Below are 21,717 nucleotides of genomic sequence, written 5' to 3' on the forward strand. Positions count from 1 at the left end.
ACGTCGTCCGAAAAAAAGTATTCAAGAGGGGAAAAGATTATAAAATTGGTATTTTATATAAGATAGATTAGATTAGTTTTAAGACTTACCGTAACTCAAAATCTAATTATGATGAGAAGTACATAAAACGTATTTCCAACAAATTCTTAGTAGTTACACAACAATTTGTGAAGCTATATTACTTTGAACCCAAAAAGGGCAACATGCTTCATTAGTACAGGTAAAGTGCATCATTTTGTATAATTAATAGGATTATTAATGCCACCGCTTTCGTGACCTGAAATTACATCCTCCTATGATTAAATGCAGCGTATCCAAAGAGGGATGAAATGAAGCTACCAAATATAGACAAGAAATTATTTAATTCATTTCTCAAGAATCTTACGCTGGCACTAAAAATTAAACGTCTGAAACTGATATTAAGGCATAAATCCTTTATAAAACACATCAACAAAAATAACGAACATAAATTTCCATTGATTATACTCGTCATAGTGGAAACAGGAAATAAATATTCAATATTGATTCTACCATGTTTATGCTGTTCGTAACACTTAAAGCTTCGCATATGAACATGTTAATGGATATGCTATAGACTTCTAATGTCTTGTTTAATATGTCGACTGACATAATTAAAGTTGAGCAAGCGTTTTTATAGCTACATTGCGTTTCTTTACGCGAAGTTTGACTTAGTCTCATCATTCGACAAGATAGATGTGTGAAAGAAGACTGAATCAAGACAGTTCTCCTCTCTCCTAATTGATATGCTGTTGTGCAGGCATGCCAAATGAACACCATATTTTGTATCTCATGTTGTGCTTTGTTTCAGTCCATGGAGATAGAGAAGATGTCAACATTTTGTCAGGACATCTTTCCGACTTTTAAATGTCACCCCTCTCTTCTTGTGCAGAAAGTGGTATGTCTTATCTCCGAATGATTTATTTGGGTCCATAGGCACAGTGTAGCACAGCCGTGTCTACTACAATCGCTCGGGCATGTTAAGCTGAATGTAGTCTCATCAAGTTATTTTCCTCTATGAGGCTTGACCACAGGTATTGTTTGTTCTAGGACAAAAAGTACACTGTTTTTTTTTCCAAACTCGTGCAGTTGGGGGATAGGGGTGGTCTTGTCGGACTGCACACGCATGTCGGCCAAATACGATGCAAACATGTTTAGACTGAGGTTGTGAAGAAGGATAGGAGTACCTTTGGAATAGAAGTCGGCCTCCGTGCGCCACATTGCCGGATCGTCCTTTTATCTACAGTTCGATAACGGGTTCTAAGAGCAAGCAACAGAGAAGAGTTTGCGGTCTGTCTATTCCCACAATGTTCGACAACTGTCGTACTCCACACAACCATTAACACGAATTTAACATACGAAACGGGAAATAAATTATCTCTACATCTCAATAACGTAACTGCTACGTTATCCTGCAGTTCAAGCACCATCGCCTGTCGTCATACACCCTGAGCTGTAGAGCAAGCAGAGTTGAAATTGGCACATTTCTCTTATTGAGGTGCGCTATACCAGTATCAGCTAGATAGTGCTTTCACACAAAAAGGCGATTACGAACTAATTTAAACATCCTTTAACTGTAGCAGTAACACCTGTTGCGATATGAAACATACCTGTGAAAGGAAAGTCTTTGTTGCATTAACGCTAGCAATACCAATTATTTTCCAGAACGCGCATTACCACGGTAGAGGGAGGGAGGGGAGGGGTACTTTTGTCCACTCTAAAAAAAAAAAATAGAGGTACTGATTTGGAAGTAGTGTCCAGATTATGGAAATTTCTTTCAGCACACTCTTAGCAATATCAACACACTATCAGAAAAGTGTATTACAAAAGGGGTTCAAAAATGGTTCAAATGGCTCTGAGCACTATGGGACTCAACTTCTGAGGTCATTAGTCCCCTAGAACCGAGAACTAGTTAAACCTAACTAACCTAAGGACATCACACACATCCATACCCGAGGCAGGATTCGAACCTGCGACCGTAGTGGTCTCGCGGTTCCAGACTGCAGCGCCTAGAACCGCACGGACACTACGGCCGGCTACAAAAGGGGTGAGGCCCGCTTTATGCTCATCCTAAACAAAAATTAATAAACGCAAATTTTGTTAATCGTTATAGAGTCGGGCTCACAACACTTTTTGAGTAGATACTGACGTGTAAATAACGTCCTGAGGTTGGAAATACTGGGGAAAGTTACATCGTCTACTAAGACTTAAATTTTTGGGTTCGGTTTGACGAAAAAATTTAACACTTATATGGAGCCTGGTAGAAGAGTTAATTAAAAACAATAAATCTTATTTTCTAATTTTTATAATATAAGGTAACTTCCTAGATTAGAATTTTTTTCAAAAGATGGGCATAAAGTACCCAATCGATTGGTGTTGCGAGAGTTAAGCTTTGCAATCGCACCTGTCTGTCCTCCGGAGGTGCTGTTTGGTTCAAATCATGTTATAACATTTAATATTTCACACAAGGCAGATTAAATACACGGTATATATAGATTACAATTACGCGTACAACGTGATACAATGACCGGAAATGAATTATTGGCATCACCACCCACCAACAAAAACTTAAGTTCAGCATACACTGAAAATGCACGCACACGGACATAACACTGGACAACTCATTATGCCATCCCATCACACAGAAGGGTGCTGCATTTAGGTCCATGCTACACAGAGAACATAAAACACCGTCAAGAATGAGATAGATGCAATAATGTGCATTGCCAAAGGCAGTGCCTACACAGCCAAAACTAATTGACAATTTAAGCAGTCAAATACACAAAAGTAAGACAACGAATGGATACACGTGAAAGAAAAGAAAATATTCGCCAGTATCCCATATGTGAGCCCCATACCACAAAAAATCACTAACCTTTTCAGAAAAACAAATGTAACAATTGTATTCTCAACTAATAATAAATTAGGAAACTTACTCGGCCATAACGTAAAATCAAATACGCAAGCATACAACAACAGCGGACTGTACAAAGTATCATGCCCCAGTTGTCCTGCCTATTAAGTAGGGAAAACAAGCAGAAACTTAAAGACCCGTTTTCTGGAACACGTAAATGACTTCAGGCGCAACCATTTCGAAAAATCAGTCGCTGCACAACGTATGTTGGAAACAAAACATGTCATCAACACTCTAGAAAACCATTTGGTAGTACTACATAACGAAGCAAATGGTAAGACACTAAATCTGTTAGAACAACTGGAGATATACCTCCACAAAATCAAAAAAACCAGAATCTAAGTTAAATGAACAAACAGATTTCGTAAGCCATAGTTATTTCAGTAATTTTAAAGTCCTATTCTAAAGTTATTTCCTGTGTATGTGAATTGTTTAATAGTTATATCTTTAGCACACGAATAAATTCATCTTTGGCTGCATCATGTACAAAAACATCTGTGAAGTGTTTACATACACGTGTCTGCAAATGCACCTCTTGAATGAAGTGACATATACGAAAACGATGGACGAAAGAATGTTTACCGGTGCTAAAACGTTAAAAACGCTTTCCCTGGATTATGTGGTAAGTTTACAGTGTTCATCTTCTCCACTATTTAGCACATATTTTCCGCGTTCGACTTACGAAATTCGTAACCTAGCAGTAAACATTTTCGTGACAGGAATATGCATTTCACCTCATTTAAGAGAAGAAATAAAACATGTATTAAGGCAAATTACAGCGGATGATGGACCGACAGGGTCCGAAATGCATCGTGTATTTAATAAAACACGTAAAGTTGCGACTGAAGGCGTTCTTCAATTCATACCTCCAATGTATTGTAACCTATACAGTCCCGTTAGAAGCTGCAAAAAAAGGATAAAATAAACCTTCTAATCACACGGCACTAGTTCATAAGGAAAGGAAGAATACTGAAGAAAGTGTTCAACAGCGACTGGAACGTGATGAATGTGGTTTCAGTAACTGGTGCGAAACTGACAATATATCTGACTTTAAATATTTTGAAAGCGAAATGCAGAAAAGGAATGTTTATACATTTCAACTTTTAGTAAAAGACGACTACATTTCTTTTATTAAATTAAAAGATTATTCAGACAGTGATGTGACGTTGGTTTCAGTGTGCTTCAAGATATCAAGTTCCTTGGAAGAAAAATTGTTTCACAAAAAAGTGTGTTTGCCTACAGAACCGTTGAAATGGAGATTACACTCATGGGATCAAGAGAAATTCAATGTGACAAAAGGACAAAATTCGACAATCTGGTGAGTCATCAACCACTTGCTTTTCATTTACTGCTGCCTATCTTAACTCAAGAAAAACATACGTGTTAACATTATCTCATCCAGCCTATTTAAGGCAGATTCTATGAAAAATGGGTTCAAGTAAATCTTGTATTTGTGCAACACAGATAGCTTTATAGAGAACAAACAATAAGATAGGCTATTTATTTTTTTGTAATTTCAGTGATGCTAAATGAAGTTTATGTTAACTCAAAATTCCCTTATAAGGCAGGAAAGATACTTGATGTTTCTGAGTATACCTCATATACTACAAGACCAGGCCACTGCAGGTTTTCTTGGCATGATGTATACATTCTGATTATAAGTAAGTAACAACTCCCTTTCCTGTAATAAATGTTAATTCTGATACACTACTGAACATGACAATTCACATAGTCACATACATACAGAAGAGCTTGGATATAAAGCAATACATCTGGTAACAGATATCCACAGCACTAACAGCAAAATGTCTCAGCTTATGAGTGGTGGCACTTTACTGCCATGTATTACATATAGAAATATTCCACCCAAATCTCTCATTATTCTGTTTGACAGTGTCAACTTGCTTAAGTGTATCAAAAATAAGTGGGTGAATGGAAAAAAATGAATAATTCATCATGGCAAATTCTGAGGATATATTTGCTTTCATTAATGTCTTTGTACACAGTGATGAAAGGAATGCTTCATGTGAATTCAATTCCAGTGAAGCAAAATTTTCAGATTTGAGGAACCATCATTCTGAGAAAAAAAGTAAATCTTGTATTTGTGCAACACAGATAGCTTTATAGAGAACAAAAAATAAGATAGGCTATTTATTTTTTTTGTAATTTCAGTGATGCTAAATGAAGTTTATGTTAACTCAAAATTCCCTTATAAGGCAGGAAAGATACTTAATGTTTCTGAGTATACCTCATATACTACAAGACCAGGTCACTGCAGGTTTTCTTGGCATGATGTATACATTCTGATTATAAGTAAGTAATAACTCCCTTTCCTGTAATAAATCTTAATTCTGATACACTACTGAAAATGACAATTCACATATTACAGATGTCACATACATACAGATGAGATTGGATAAAAAAAGCAATACATCTGGTAACAGATATCCACAGCACTAACATCAAAATGTCTCAGCTTATGTGTGGTGGCACTTTACTGCCATGTATTACATATAGAAATACTCCACCCAAATCTCTCATTATTCTGTTTGACAGTGTCAACTTGCTTAAGTGTATCAAAAATAAGTGGGTGAATGGAAAAAAATGAATAATTCATCATGGAAAATACTGAGGATATATTTGCTTTCATTAATGTCTTTGTACACAGTGATGAAAGGAATGCTTCATGTGAATTCAATTCCAGTGAAGCAAAATTTTCAGATTTGAGGAACCATCATTCTGAGAAAAAAAGTAAATCTTGTATTTGTGCAACACAGATAGCTTTTTAGAGAACAAAAAATAAGATAAGCTATTTATGTTTTTGTAATTTCAGTGATGCTAAATGAAGTTTATGTTAACTCAGAATTCCCTTATAAGGCAGGAAAGATACTTAATGTTTCTGAGTATACATCATATACTACAAGACCAGGTCACTGCAGGTTTTCTTGGCATGATGTATACATTCTGATTATAAGTAAGTAACAACTCCCTTTCCTGTAATAAATGTTAATTCTGATACACTACTGAACATGACAATTCACATAGTCACATACATACAGAAGAGCTTGGATATAAAGCAATACATCTGGTAACAGATATCCACAGCACTAACAGCAAAATGTCTCAGCTTATGAGTGGTGGCACTTTACTGCCATGTATTACATATAGAAATATTCCACCCAAATCTCTCATTATTCTGTTTGACAGTGTCAACTTGCTTAAGTGTATCAAAAATAAGTGGGTGAATGGAAAAAAATGAATAATTCATCATGGAAAATACTGAGGATATATTTGCTTTCATTAATGTCTTTCTACACAGTGATGAAAGGAATGCTTCATGTGAATACAATTCCAGTGAAGCAAAATTTTCAGATTTGAGGAACCTTCATTCTGAGAAAAAAGCTGTTGAAACTTGCCACAAAGCTAGTGAGAAAGGCAGTATATCCAACTTCTATTGAAAGACAGAATGGGTTCTCTCTCTCTCAATGCTTCTGATTCTAAAAATGAGACTGCACTAGAAATTTTGAAAAGTCAGAGGATTGAGAATTCTGATGACACTATTCAGTTTTTAAAATTAATCATTAAATGGTGGACAGTTTCTAATGTGCAGCATCCGATGAAATGCTAATAAACATCAGATGATAATTTTGGTCCATCCACTGGACCCACTGACTTAAAGTTCTGTTTCGTGAAAATTTGAAAACAAATGTTGATATCTGGCAGCAATTGCATACTCATGGATAACTAACCAATTAAACATATACTACTTTTTCTCACAAACTAGCAACAACAGTTCAATTATGCAAACATATTTCAACTTGTACAACAGGCCCTACATTCTTACAGCAGACTTACATGCTGATGCTTTAGAAGGATTAATTGCAGCTTATAGAAGGCTACATGGCTGCACGTATAATGTTTCAATTGAGTAAATCTTGGAATCTCTGAAGAAACTCAAAGTAATTGATACATTTGACTTAGGGAAGGGCAGGATTCAGTGTGGAGTGGGCCTTTCTCAGTAACCATTAATTGCTCAGTTTACTTGGAACCAATTGCAAATATAGTGGACAGTGAGAAACAATCATCAAATTTGACTGTTAAGACACAATGAAAATTCTTAAGCAAGTTGCACTCTTGGCTGAAGGCCTCATTGACCAGAAAAACAAATTATTTGACTGCTGGAGGCCCCAATAGTAATAACAACAAAAAAACAACTTGACAACTGAAGGCTCGGATAGCAAATACTTAAGAACAGTTAAACTCTCCAAGAGATACTAATATACTTTTTTAAAAAAGGGAATCATCCAAATTTTACTATTAAGAGCCAATGTCCCATTAAAAATTATTTAGACCAATTGCATTCATAGCTGAAGTCGTTATTGACCAGAAATTCAAATTATTTGCCGGCTGGAGGCCCCAATAGTAAAAACTCAAAAACAACTTGATGGCTGAAGGCCTGGATAGCAAATTCTAAACAACAGTTAAACTTCTCCAAGAGATACTAAAATATTTAAAAAAACGGCAATCATAAAAATTTCACTATTAAGAGACAATTAAAAATTCTGAAGGCTTTATTGACAAGAAATTCAAAGTACTTGTCAGCTGAAGTTCCCAATAGTAATAACTCAAAATTAAAATATTTTTAAAAAATCATCACAGTCTGATCAAACCGAGAGAGAAGTGGGCCTCAGGTAATGCTCCAAGGATCAGCCTGGGAAAGTCACTCAACTTTGTAACCGATGAGACCGGCAGCTAAGAGCTGTATTCACTTAGCCGAATTGTAACTCAAACTAGTGGCAATTTAAATGCAGACCAACACTCCTGCAAAATCTACCTAACCTCTGATAACCAATACAACGATGGAATAACCCAGCAAGGTGGAACCGGTGGAGAGTACTGTGTCTTCTGAATCTGGTGTTTAGAACATCCAGTAGGAGAAGGAACCTCAACGACCAACGTTGTCCAAAAGAAACAACATATCCGAACCACAATCAAGGAGGCTGTTGAACTACACACCTTACTGGACAGAAGCGGCAAGGTGAGGAAAGATACCCTGCCGCAAAAATACACTAATCTCCAGGCCAGTTAACTAGACCGCTAGCAGCCACTAGGCAGAAAAATACTGCTGGTTGAGCTTCACCAATAAACACAAGGAATTCAATGATTATAATATGAAGTGGAGGTCGGCTAACTAATTTAGCTAACTCCTAACACTCCACTCATTGCTCTTCATCTCAGCGACCCTGCGGGAAGCAACGAGTGAAAAAGCAGCTGATATGAAAATAGTGGAGGTTTCACTACTGGGTTAATGTTCACTCAGCTCAAACGTTCTGGGTCTGGTGGACAACAAGGTTGTGGTAGTCGCAACTATAGCCCCTCAATCTGGCAGTGCCTGCATGCAGCCAGCAATCCGGGCATGTCCTTGGACTGCTGGACCTCACTCTTGCTCTGTCCCAACCGAACTTCCCGACACACTTTGACCCGGAAAACACTTGATGTCCTTCCAGCCACTCACGGACAGGCAACGCTAGCAAATGTAGCGGTGCCAGTAAACACAAAAAGAAAACGAGATGCCACTATCCCTATTACACGATGCCAACCTACCAACGGCACGAATGCAACCCGCAACATGGCTCAACCTCCCCCCGCCCCCCCCCCCAAAACACCAACCCGGGGGTAACAAAACAAGTGGCCTAACCAAACTTAATTTGATTAAGATGGACCTGGTATTGCTTACCAGTTTGGTTGCCCTTAACCAGAAGATTAACTGGGCCTAAAATACACATTATAGTACAGGGACCCAGGAAACGGGGAGTGAACTTACCAATGTTTCCAACACGCACCTCCCTCCCAGGAAAATTAGGAACATACACCTGATCTCCTGGTTTACCCCTAAAGACTCGCTGATTATGGTGGTAACGGTCAGCTTGTTTGGTGTGCGCCCTGAGAATATTGCGCCTGGTCCGATTCCAGTTTTCTTTGACGATCTGAGGGGTAATATCTGCAGGGATTAGTTCTTGAATTCCCCATAAGTTCGAAAGGGGGGAATTAACAGGATAAGCAGAGATCAAGGAAACTAGTGTAGCTGTCAAAACCTCATGTCTGGTGGTATTGAAGGCAAAACTAAGCCAAGGGAGATTAAATTCCCACTTACTGGGCGTCTTCTGATGGAATATAATAAGTGCTGATTTGAGATTATTATTTACCCTCTCTGCGAAAGTGCCCTGCGGGTAATACGGACTGGTAGTAACGTGCTTCCTACCACTTTCAAAATAGAAAGCCGTGCAGGGAGCGGAAAGTATGGCCGGCGCATTCTCACTAACGATTTACTTAGGGGGTCCAAAAACAATAAATATATTAGTTAAATTCGCAATATTAGTAGCAGCAGTCACGTTACTAGTTGGAAGAAGCCAGGTAAACCTCAAAATCGCGTCAATAATAACCAATACGCACCAATGGCCTCTTTTGGTGGCAGGTAAGGGCCCCTCATAATCGATATAGAGTTCATCCATGGGGCAGGATTCGCGCTCAGAACTCAAGAAGCCCTGTTGAAGAACAATCGTAGTCTTGGCCACATGACACAACCGACACCAAGAAACCATATCTCTAACGTCTTTGTCCATTGACGGCCAAGACAATTACTCCTTAATTTTCTGCACGGTCTTATAGGTTCCTAAATGCCCGCCTATCAACGAATTGTGAAAGTAGTGGAAAATGGAGCGAACCATGATGACTGGAAGACAAATCTTCAACTCCTTGGCACGTCCCGCCGTTTTACACAGAATGCCTTTCCTGATGACGTATCCATCCAAAGGTTCCCTTGCCAATAGCTGTTCCTTAATCGGTCCCCAAGTGGGGTCCTGATCCTAACTGTTGGCAGCGTTACTAAACAAATGAGGAATACGACCTAACACAAGACAACTAAAATTGCCTTCCTCCATTTCTTGGGCGCGTTCAATAGATGGATGTTCAGTGAACATACGGCTGAGAACGTCCGCGAGCACATTCTCAGTCCCCTTAATGTGTTTAACCTTGAATTAAAATGCTGAAATGCTACTGTTCACCTGGCGATATGGCTGGTTTTACACGGCCTGGCTAGCACCCGACTTAATGCTTGATTGTCGGTTTGTTGCTGAAATGCTCTATCCTCGAGATAAAAGTGACACTTCTCCAGCACGAACAAGATAGCCAATGCCTCACATTCGTAAACGGAATATATAAGTTCGGCACTGGTTACTCGATGAGACGCGTGCGCTAATGGCTGCCTTTGACTCTTGAACTCCTGTAGGAGGGCGGCAGAAATCCCCGCATTAGATGCATCGGTTTATACAATAAATTTTTTATTAAAATCAGGCACTCTCAGAACCGGAGGGGTTCGCTATAGCTGATTTAATGTGCTCAAATGCAGCCTCTTGGGCTTGAACAGAAAATTTAATATTGTGGATTATATTATAAGGCTATAATGCACATATGATATAATCATGCAACCCCTTGGTTCACAGAATGTTTGGCAAGAAAAGACTATTTGGGTTGCACTGATAAAACTAGTTGTACAATGTTCGCAGTGATTTACTAAGATGCAGTACTTTTGTTAACGTAAGAGCATTGTAAATAGAAATTACATATATGAGTGCAGACGAGACGCCTTCTTTTTCATGTGGATCACTACAAAACAATGATATCGTATACCACGATCCATATCACAAAACAGGGATACACATGAGTCAGTAAATATTCTAAAAATTGATGCATGTTGGTATTCGTAAGCCAATTAAGAAAAGTCAAGTCTTGTAAGTAGCTAATGGTTACATAGGGAGGCACGTATTCGGTGTGTTCAACAAATAAAATTTTTCCAATGTAGTTCAATTGTGAAGCATATTTTGGACATATATTCAATAGCTTTTTACAACGATGCAAAACAGTCGGTGTAAATTTGTATGTCATGTACAGTGAGGTGACAGAAGTGATGGGATGACTCCTAACACCGTGTCGGACCTCATTTTGCCCGGCATAGTGCAGCAACTCGAAGTGGCATGAAATCAACAAGTCTTTGTACTTCGTCTGCAGAATTATTGAGCCATGCTGCTTCTAAAGCCGTCCATATTTGCGAAACAGTTGCTGGTGCAGGATTTTATACACGCTGACCTCTAGATTATGTCCCATAAATGTTCGATGGGATGCATGTCGGGCGATCCGGGTGGCCAACTCACTCGCTCGAACTGTCCAGAATGTTCTTCAAACAAATCACTAACATATGTGGCCCTGTGACATGGCGCATTGTCATCCATAAAAATTCCGTTGTTCTTTGGGAGTATAGAGTCCTTTAATGGCTGCAGATGGGTGATTATCTGTTCAGGTCGACTAGAGGACCCAGTCCATTCCATGTACACACAGCCCTCACGATTATGGCGCCGCCATCAGCTTCCACAGTGTCTAGTTGACAACTTGGATCCGTGATTTCTTGGGGTCTGCGCTACGCTCGAACCCTACAATTGGCTCTCACAAACTGAAATCAGGATTCATCCGACGAGGCCACAATTTTCCAATCGTCTAGGGTCCAAAGGATATGGACACGAACCCAGGAGAGACGCTGCAGGCGATCTCGTGCTGTAACAAAGGCACTCACGCCGGTCGTCTGCTGCCATTTCTGCGGCTATTTCACGCAGTGTTGCTTGTCGGTTACCACAGACAACGCTATGCAAACGCCGCTGCTCTTGGTCGTTAAGTGAAATCTGTCCGTAGTGAAATGTAATGCCTGAAATTTGGTGTTCTCGGCACACGCTTGACACCTTGGATATCGGAAAATTGAATTCCCTAGCAGTTTCTGAAACTGAATATCCCATGCGTGTAGCTCCACTATCACTCCGCGTTCAAAGTCCCCCTCGTGCGGTCATAATCAAGTCGCAAAACTTTTCACACGAGTCACCTGACTACAAATGACAGCTCCGCCGACTCACCGCCCTCTTATATCTCGTGTACGCGACACTACCGCCATCTATATATGTGAATTTCGCTATCCCATGACTTTTGTCACCGCAGTGTGTATTAATATATTTTATGTTTTAATAAGAGACTGTTTCAGTATAGCGTACTGGGCATGGCGGAAGCTGATTTTCGTTCTAAAGCATATACAGGTATTTAAAACCGTATAACTAACAACATCATTAGTATAGCGTCTGACATGAGATATGCGCCCGATATAAAGATAATTCTATTACTGGGCTAGAGTGCATCACCATGTCCGCTACCTTTTATTATTAGCACATAATACTGAGTGGAAATTAGTTAAAAATCCCGTGTTTCTTAACTCTGTCTAATCGATACAGTTGACTTTGAAGGAAGTCGTATATCTCCATTTATTCTAGTAGATTCATAGTTCTACCTTTGGGCAATGTGTGAAGAATATTTTGAGCTGAATCTATATTATTAACACTTCACTGAAGCGTCAAATAAACTGGTATAGGCATGCGAATTCAAATACAAAGATATGTAGACAGGCAATTCCAGCAGGACAATGCGACACCCCACAAGTCTAGAATTCCTACAGAATGGCTCGAGGAACACTCTTCTGAGTTTAAGCACTTCTAGTACTCTTACGGATTTATGGACAGCCCCGCAGGATTGATGGTGTCGGTTCCCCCCAGCACTGCGTCAGACATTAGTCGAGTCCATGCTACGTCTTTTTGCCGCACCTCTGCAGGCTCGCGGGGTACTACACGATATTAGGCAGATGTACCAGTTTCTTTGGTTCTTCAGTCTATGTTCTTGCGTAAATGGTTAAGGAATCTGTAGGTACTGATCCGTTCGTGCCTGACGTGAGTGCGACATGCATACATGAGAAACACTTTTTTTAAGTTTTGACATGTCAGTAATATGTCATTTTTGACATTGTGTTATATTATATGATTGCCACATCTATGTTACATTATAAGTGTCATTCTATAGGCAAGGATCCACCTCAGTTTGTAGACAAGGTGTTCGGAAAATCCCAATACAAACGTCTAGGACTTGTAGAGGGGAGTGAGTAAATAATATTCTGAATTGGAACCCACGTCCGGAAACGGAACATGTTGGTAACGCGACCATTTTTACAATAATTGATCAGGTTTCATCTTATACATCACTTGTTTTACAGTTCGACTCACGACTAGCTAAAAAAATTGCTCGTGTACTCGTTGACAGATTCTCTTCAACAGTACGGCCTCTTCCAGTTCTGGTGTGCGACGTCTTCTAGGAGCGCCACGGCCACGCCTGCTGACGATGAAGGTACTCTTCCTCGAAGCCGGTGAGTAATTCTGGCAAAAAGAGTATGCGATGGCGTAGGATGTCGTGGAGAACGGTCTTGATAAAGATGACGAGCGGCTCTTCCATTAGCGTGAAATTCGCTATTCAGAAGCATCATGTCGGTGTATTCTCAAACGTGTACTCAGCCCTAATACTCACAAACACGTGAATGAGGCTCGAACCAGGTCAGAGAGGTAGGTCAGATGTCATATGACTATTGTGTCAAGTAGAGTTTAGAGAGATTTTATGTCACCGTGGATAGCGGAGAACTGTGGTGGCTGCCTGTACCAACAACGTTGCAACTTCGGACGTTAATTGTCAGTTGATAACTAACTTGAATCAGACTTTGGAGGTGATCATTTATATGATATAATTTGTCCACTTTGTTCTTGATGAGGAATTATGGTGCTACGCATGATGACAATCGACAATCCATGTTACATTGCCAAACCCTAAAACGCATTTAGTCAGAAACGAAGCTTTGTTCGTGATAATAAGGGGAAAGCAGTATTCCCTCATCGATTTGTAACAAGTATTGCGCTACACGTGTCAGGTTTTAACGAACGAGTAATATTAAACCTAACAGATAATCACCTGAAGCTGACGTTCATTAGCAAGTAGCAGTCATGTATGGCGCTCTGATTACGTGAAACGTAATCTCTGTAGCGAATTTCAGTTTGATGAATAGGATTCGAAACAGTGAGCTGATAAAGAGCAAGGTAAGCGCAGGAACAATTGCGTGCTGTACACGTGCACGAACAAAGAGACAAATGAATCAATTCAGACAGTGTGAGCTAAATTCCGGACGCAATGCAATATCATTGGTTTCAGATATAAAAATAGAGCTGTAAAATCGTTACATCTGAGTAAAGAGTAAGAGGAAAATGGTGAATGTTTCAGTAAAACAATGTGGCAAACAAAAATGCATTATTTAAACTAATTTATAAGTCCTAGGTTTTTATTCGTTCGTTCTTAAATGAGTTTGTAATTCCCAGGTTATTATTCAATCACTCTTAGATGAACTAGTCACCGAATGAAAGACAGAGTGCCTAAATAACTTCTTTGAAGCTCTTTCTCGAAATAGAATGGTCTAGAAATTTGGTGATACTGTGTCGACCATTAGTTTTCGCGGAGAGATCTCTTACCATCTCAAGTAAACTACACTCATGCTCATAAATTAAGGATAATGCTGATACATGGTGAAACAACGCTCTGGTGGGCGGTTTGCGGGTTTAAATCACCTCAGGGTATGTCCATGCGGTGCATCTGACATGTGATCGTCGCACGGTGGCGCTGGTAGCAGTCCACATACGCAGAGGTGTTCAAAAATTGCTCTGAGCACTATGGGACTTAACATCTATGATCATCAGTCCCCTAGAACTGAGAACTACTTAAACCTAACTAACCTAAGGACATCACACAACACCCAGTCATGACGAGGGAGAGAAAATCCCTTACCCCGCCGGGAATCGAACCCCGGCGGAGAGGTATGTTGGTGCATGTCAGAGTACAGTGCAGCGAGAAAGTGTGCAGATGTTTTCAGACGTGCTAATGGTGACTGTGTGTTGAAAATGGCTCAGAGAACACATATTGATGACGTTATGATGGGTAGCATACTAGGGCGACTGGAGGCTGGTCAAATACAGCAGGTCATAGCACGGGCCCTCTGCGTGCCACAAAGTGTGATCTCAAGATTATGGCAACGATTCCAGCAGACAGGAAACGTGTCCAAGCGCTACAGTACAGGACATCCACAGTGTACAACACCACAAGAAGACCGATATCTCACCATCAGTGCCTGCAGACGGCCACGGAGTACTGCAGGTAGCCTTGCTCGGGACCTTACCACAACCACTGGAACAGCTGTCTCCAGACACACAGTCTACTGACGACTGAACAGACATGGTTTATTCGCCCGGACACCAGCAAGGTACATTCCACTGACCCCTGGAGAGCCCGTAAAGCCTGGTGTCAAGAACACAATACATGGTCATTGGAACAGTGGTCCCAGTTTACGTTCATGGACGAGTCCAGGTATAGTCTAAACAGTGATTCTCCCTGGGTTTTCATCTGGCGTGAACCAGGAACCAGATACCAACCCCTTAGTGTCCTTCAAGGGGACCTGTATGGAGGTCGTGGTTTGATGGTGTGGGGTGGGATTATGATTGGTGCACGTACAACTCTGCATGTCTTTGAGAGAGGAACTGTAACAGGTCAGGTGTATTGGGACGTCATTTTGCACCAGTATATCCGCCTCTTCAGGGGTGTAGTGGGTCCCACCTTCCTCCTGATGGATGATAACACATGGCCCCACAGAGCTGCCATCGAGGAGGAGTACTTGGAAACAGAAGATATCAGGCGAATGGAGTGGCCTGCCTGTTCTCCAGACCTAAACCCCATCGAGCACGTCTGGGATGCTCTCGGTCGACGTATCGCTCCACGTCTTCAAACCCCTACGACACTTCAGGAGCTCTGACAGGCACTGGTTCAAGAATGGGAGGCTATACCCCAGCAGCTTCTCGACCACCTAATCCAGAGTATGCCAACTCGTTGTGCGGCCTGTGTACGTGTGCATGGTGATCATATCCCATATTGCTGTCGGGGTACATGCGCAGGAAACAGTGGCGTTTTATAGCACATGTGTTTCGGGACGGTTTTCTCAACTTATCACCAATACTGTAGACTTACAGATCTGTGTCGTATGTGTTCCCTATGTCCCTATGCTATTAGCGCCAGTTTTGTGTATTGCCGCGTTGTGTGACACCACATTTTGCAATTATCTTTAATATATGAGCATGAGTGTAGCCCAGACATCATGACAGTTTTAATATGTCGGTGTCTCCTATTTTCGACTCCAGATCGAGAAAATAGGTTTTAATTTGTTGCAGTAGTGATACCTAGTGGAATGAAAGATTCTCTGCGGTTATAGACTCTTCTGAACGTCTCGCAAAGGATCGCTATATAGTCAGAACGAAATATAGGAAACGGCAACACAGGTGAGATTTTCGCAGTTGTATGCAGGGTAAGACCTGAGCCGAAACAAAATGCCTGGAGTAGACGATATTGCATCAGAGTGACTGATATCCTTGAGAAAGCTCATCACGAGAAAATTATTGCACCTGTTGCGCAAGATGTATGAGGCAGGCAAATTACCGTCAGACTTCAAGATGAATGCACCAGGGAGTGGTGAAAAGTAATGCCTCCGAATTTTTTATGTGAAAATTTTTAAAGCTTTTTAAATAAAATAAATGTTATTAACATTCTACATCTTCATTCTTCATGTCTCCATATTTATTTCTCAACATGGTCACCCTGGCGACGAACACATTTCTCCCAACAAGAGACTGGTTTGGTGATACCGTTACTGTAGAATGTTTGACGTGTCTGGCTGAGCCACAGCCTCACCTCAGATTGCACTGCATCATCGCTATCGAAGTGAAGTCCTCGAAAGTGCCCTTTAAGCTTTTGAAGCACCTGAAACCGGGATGGGGCCAAGTATGAATTGTGTGAAGGATGATCGATGACAATGAACGCAAGGCGTTGCGGTGTTGCAGATACAACTGCGCTCGTGTGTGGTCTGACATTGTCACGTTCAAGGAGACGGTGCTCCACATGTGGGCGAACTCTTAGAATTCGAAACTCGATTACAGCACACTGTTTCTCACGCACAGACATAGTTACGTTACACGCCGTCAAGTTACACGCTACTATTTGGACTCCCCTAGCGGCAGATGGCTGCAAATACACTGAAAGAAAAAAATCTCAACACTAAAAAACAAGTAACGTAGAATAACGAAATTTCAGGAATTCATTTTTCTAGGTAACATATTTAAGTGATTAACATTGCAGGATCACAGATTAATGTAAGGGCGAGGTAAGCCATAGCAAATGTGAAATAATGGTACATTAATAACCGGTAACATCACCAGAATGTTGAATGCTGGAATGCGAACGTGCATACATTGTGCTGTACAGGTGCTAGATGTCGGTTTGAGGGATGGAGTCCCATGCCTGTTGCACTTGGTCGGTCAATACAGCGATGGATAATGCTGTTTGTGGATGTCGTCCCATGGTGTCCTGTATGTGCGCGACTGGAGACAGATCTGGCGATCGAGCGGGCCAAGGCAGTGGCATCGAAGCAGAACCTGCTTTCATAAGAAACACAACATACCTGCATCCCACCCACCGATGATTTCTCGCTTGACATCACCGAAGTCGCAAATTGCGGTGGTCTGGGGTCAGTGGAATGCACGGTGCAGGGCGTCTGACTCCGAGCTGTACTTGAAGTAACCGATTTGTAACAGTTCGTTGTGTCACTGTGGTGCCAGCGGCTGCAAAAATTGCTGCTGTAGATGCAGTACTATGCGCCAGAGCCAACGCCGAACACGTGATGGTCAGCCCTCTCCGTGGCGCCTGGTGGTCGTCCGGAGCCCGTACATTCACTGACCACCGCTGCCAGCAGTCATGTACTGCGACTACATTCCTGCCAAGTCTACATCTACATCTACATTTATACTTGGCAAACCACCCAACGGTGTGTGGCAGAGGGCACTTTACGTGCCTCTGTCATTACCTCCCTTTCCTGTTGCAGTCGCGTATGGTTCGCGGGAAGAACGACTGCCGGAAAGCCCCCGTGCGCGCTCGAATCTCTCTAATTTTACATTCGTGATCTCGGCAGGTATAAGTAGGGGGAAGCAATATATTCGATACCTCATCCAGAAACGCACCCTCTCGAAACCTGGACAGATAGCTACACCGCGATGCAGAGCGCCTCTCTTGAAGAGTCTGCCACTTGAGTTTGCTAAACATCTCCGTAACGCTATCACGCTTACCAAATACCCTGTGACGAAACGCGCCGCTCTTCTTTGGATCTTCTCTATCTCCTCCGCCAACCCGACCTGGTACGGATCTCACACTGATGAGCAATACTCAAGTACAGGTCGAACGAATGTTTTGTAAGCCACCTCCTTTGTTGATGGACTACATTTTCTAAGGACTCTCCCAATGAATCTCAACCTGGCACCCGCCTTACCAACAATTAATTTTATATGATCATTCCACTTCAAATCGTTCCGCACGCATACTCCCAGATATTTTACAGAAGTAACTGCTACCAGTGTTTGTTCCGCTATCATATAATCATACAATAAAGGATCCTTCTTTCTGTGTATTCGAAATACATTACATTTCTCTATGTTAAGGGTCAGTTGCCACTCCCTGCACCAAGTGCCTAACCGCTGCAGATCGTCCTGCATTTCGCTGCAATTTTCTAACGCTGTAACTTCTCTGTATACTACAGCATCATCCGCGAAAAGCCGCATGGAACTTCCGACACTATCTACTAAGTCATTTATGTATATTGAGAAAAGCAATGGTCCCATAACATTCCCCTGTGGCACGCCAGAGGTTACTTTAAAGTCTGTAGACGTCTCTCAATTGAGAATAACATGCTGTATTCTGTTTGCTAAAAACTCTTCAATCCAGCCACACAGTTGGTCTGATATTCCTTAGACTCTTACTTTGTTCATCAGGCGACAGTGCGGAACTGTAGCGAACGCCTTCCGGAAGTCAAGGAAAATGGCATCTACCTGGGAGCCTGTATCTAATATTTTCTGGGTCTGATGAACAAATAAAGCGAGTTGGGTCTCACAAGATCGCGGTTTCCGGAATCCATGTTGATTCCTACAGAGTAGATTCTGGGTATACAGAAATGACATGATACGCGAGCAAAAAACATGTTCTAAAATTCTGCAACAGATCGATGTGAGAGATATAAGGCCTATAGTTTTGCTCATCTGCTCGTCGACCCTTCTTGAAAACTGGAACTACCTGTGCTCTTTTCCAATCATTTGTAACCTTCCGTTCCTCTAGAAACTTGCGGGTACAAGGCTGTTAGAAGCGGGGCAAGTTCTGCAGTATCGTAGGCGGAACATCCAGCTTCTTGTAGCCCTTTTACATGACCTCGCTCAAGCTCATTGAGGTGTTCATAATAGCGTCTTTGTCGCCTCGAAGGCATTCTTGACTAATAGCAACTCACCATGTCCAATCTCAAAGGTAACTAACGCTCCCGACCGTTACAGCGTGTATTTAAAGCAAACCCGATGTGCATCCTCATAGTGGCGCTACTAGCGGCACTCTAACGCGACTGGCACGAAATTTGAACAGACGTCATATTACAGGTGCAGAAACTCGCCTACAATTTTCATTTATGTCACACATCTCCTAGGTGTTGAGATATTTTTCCGCCAGTGTATGTAGACTTGAAGAATAAAGACGTACAATGTTAATAACGTTTGTTTTATTCAAAAAGCTTAAGAGTTTCCACACACAAAATTCGGGGCTCCTCCTTTCCAGCACGCCCTGTTAATAGTCCCATTTCCAAAGACAGGTGTGAATATTACCGAATTATCAGTTCCGTAATTCATGGTTGCAGAATAATGAAATATGGAAATTTGTGGAAAGTTCTTATGGGACCGAACTGCTGAGGTCATCGGTCCCTAAGCTTACACACTACTTAGTCCAGCTTAAACTAACTTACGCTAAGTACAACACACACACCCATGCCCGAGGGAGGATTCGAACCTCCGACGGAGGAAGCCGCGCGGACCGTGACAAGGGGCACTTAGACAGCGCAGTTACCACGCGCGCAGAATACTGACACGAATTAGCTATAGAAGAATGGAAAAACTGGAAGACGCCGTTCTCGCGGAATATCTGTTAGGATTCCCGAGAAATGCAGCAAGTCGCAAGGCAACACTGGCTCTACAGCTTCTCTTAGAAGACAGATTAAGGAAAGGTAAACCTTGCGTTTATAGCGTTTCTAGACTTACGGGATAGCTTTTGATGATGTAGGCTGGCATAAAATTTTTGAAATTCTCAAGGTAACAGGGATAAAATACAGAGTATGTAGAGACTTAGTGCTCAGGTTAACTGTAATCCTTTCTTACCTTCTGCTCATCTTCCTCGTCTGCTGATGCGAATTCAGTATCGTACGGTCAGGTAGATAGCTTGAACAAAAAAAAAATATCTTTCGGTTTTTACCCTGTCAGCAGAATTGTAATCAGAGAACGTAGTCTTGGCAGAATGCCTTTTTAAATGTGTTAAGTCTTTCTTCAGTCTGAACGTAAATCTGTAAGGTTCCAAGTTCGTGATCGAACGCGGCAGTTTTGTGTTGCATTTTATGCTTTTTTTTTTAAAAAATATACGTGCCTAACTGCGAAAATCACTCCCATTCTGATTAATATTCATCCCTTTATTATTAAAAACAACAATGAGTGTCACAGTAAAAAGAGGCAACAAAGCAACAAAGAATGCCAGAACTAAAACATGGACACAGTATTGTTCTAACTTCTCTATTCTTCAATTTTCGTTGCGACATTGTTGTACAAGGTAGTTAGTAACATACCGAAATTCAGTGTTGCTTTACATCTACATCTACATCTACATTTATACTCCGCAAGCCACCCAACGGTGTGTGGCGGAGGGCACTTTACGTGCCACTGTCATTACCTCCCTTTCCTTTTCCAGTCGCGTGTGGTTCGCGGGAAGAACGACTGTCTGAAAGCCTCCGTGCGCGCTCTAATCTCTCTAATTTTACATTCGTGATCTCCTCGGGAGGTATAAGTAGGGGGAAGCAATATATTCGATTCCTCATCCAGAAACGCACCCTCTCGAAACCTGGCGAGCAAGCTACACCACCGCGATGCAGAGCGCCTCTCTTGCAGAGTCTGCCACTTGAGTTTGTTAAACATCTCCGTAACGCTATCACGGTTACCAAATAACCCTGTGACGAAACGCGCCGCTCTTCTTTGGAACTTCTCTATCTCCTCCGTCAACCCGGTCTGGTACGGATCCCACACTGATGAGCAATACTCAAGTATAGGTCGAACGAGTGTTTTGTAAGCCACCTTCTTTGTTGATGGACTACATTTTCCAAGGACTCTCCCAATGACTCTCAACCAGGTACCCGCCTTACCAACAATTAATTTTATATGATCATTCCACTTCAAATCGTTCCGCACGCATACTCCCAGATATTTTACAGAAGTAACTGCTACTAGTGTTTGTTCCGCTATCATATAATCATACAATAAAGGTCCTTCTTTCTATGTATTCGCAATACATTACATTTGTCTATGTTAAGGGTCAGTTGCCACTCCCTGCACCAAGTGCCTATCCGCTGCAGATATTCCTGCATATCGCTACAATTTTCTAATGCTGCAACTTCTCTGTATACTACAGCATCATCCGCGAAAAGCCGCATGAAACTTCCGACACTATCTACTAGGTCATTTATATATATTGTGAAAAGCAATGGTCCCATAACACTCCCCTGTGGCACGCAAGAGTTACTTTAACGTATGTAGACGTCTCTCCATTGATAACAACATGCTGTGTTCTGTTTGCTAAAAACTCTTCAATCCAGCCACACAGCTGGTCTGATATTCCGTAGGCTCTTACTTTGTTTATCAGGCAACAGTGCGGAACTGTATCGAAAGCCT

At 41.5% G+C, this 21,717-nt stretch overlaps 1 protein-coding gene across 5 annotated transcripts in view; it reads left to right on the top strand.

Moving 5' to 3' along the window:
• LOC126162316 (uncharacterized) overlaps window positions 1-21,717 on the top strand; it is a 716,875-nt gene that overhangs the window by 34,184 nt on the left and 660,974 nt on the right. For 2 of the 5 annotated variants that reach the window (XR_007535055.1, XR_007535056.1), the window contains 2 exons: window positions 4,109-4,250; window positions 13,115-13,217. The exons of 1 other annotated variant lie outside the window; for it this stretch is intronic. Coding sequence is in view for 1 of the 4 variants with exons in the window: in XM_049918741.1 (XP_049774698.1) it covers window positions 3,550-3,554; window positions 4,109-4,250; window positions 13,115-13,217 (250 nt within the window). In the remaining 3 variants the exon portion in view is untranslated. Of the gene's footprint in view, window positions 1-3,436; window positions 3,555-4,108; window positions 4,251-13,114; window positions 13,218-21,717 lie in introns of those variants that run through there. 2 more of the 5 variants (XM_049918741.1, XR_007535057.1) reach the window with 2 other exon arrangements.

The sequence above is a fragment of the Schistocerca cancellata genome, chromosome 2 (assembly GCF_023864275.1).
Source record: "Schistocerca cancellata isolate TAMUIC-IGC-003103 chromosome 2, iqSchCanc2.1, whole genome shotgun sequence".
NCBI classification, from domain to species: Eukaryota; Metazoa; Arthropoda; class Insecta; order Orthoptera; family Acrididae; genus Schistocerca; species Schistocerca cancellata.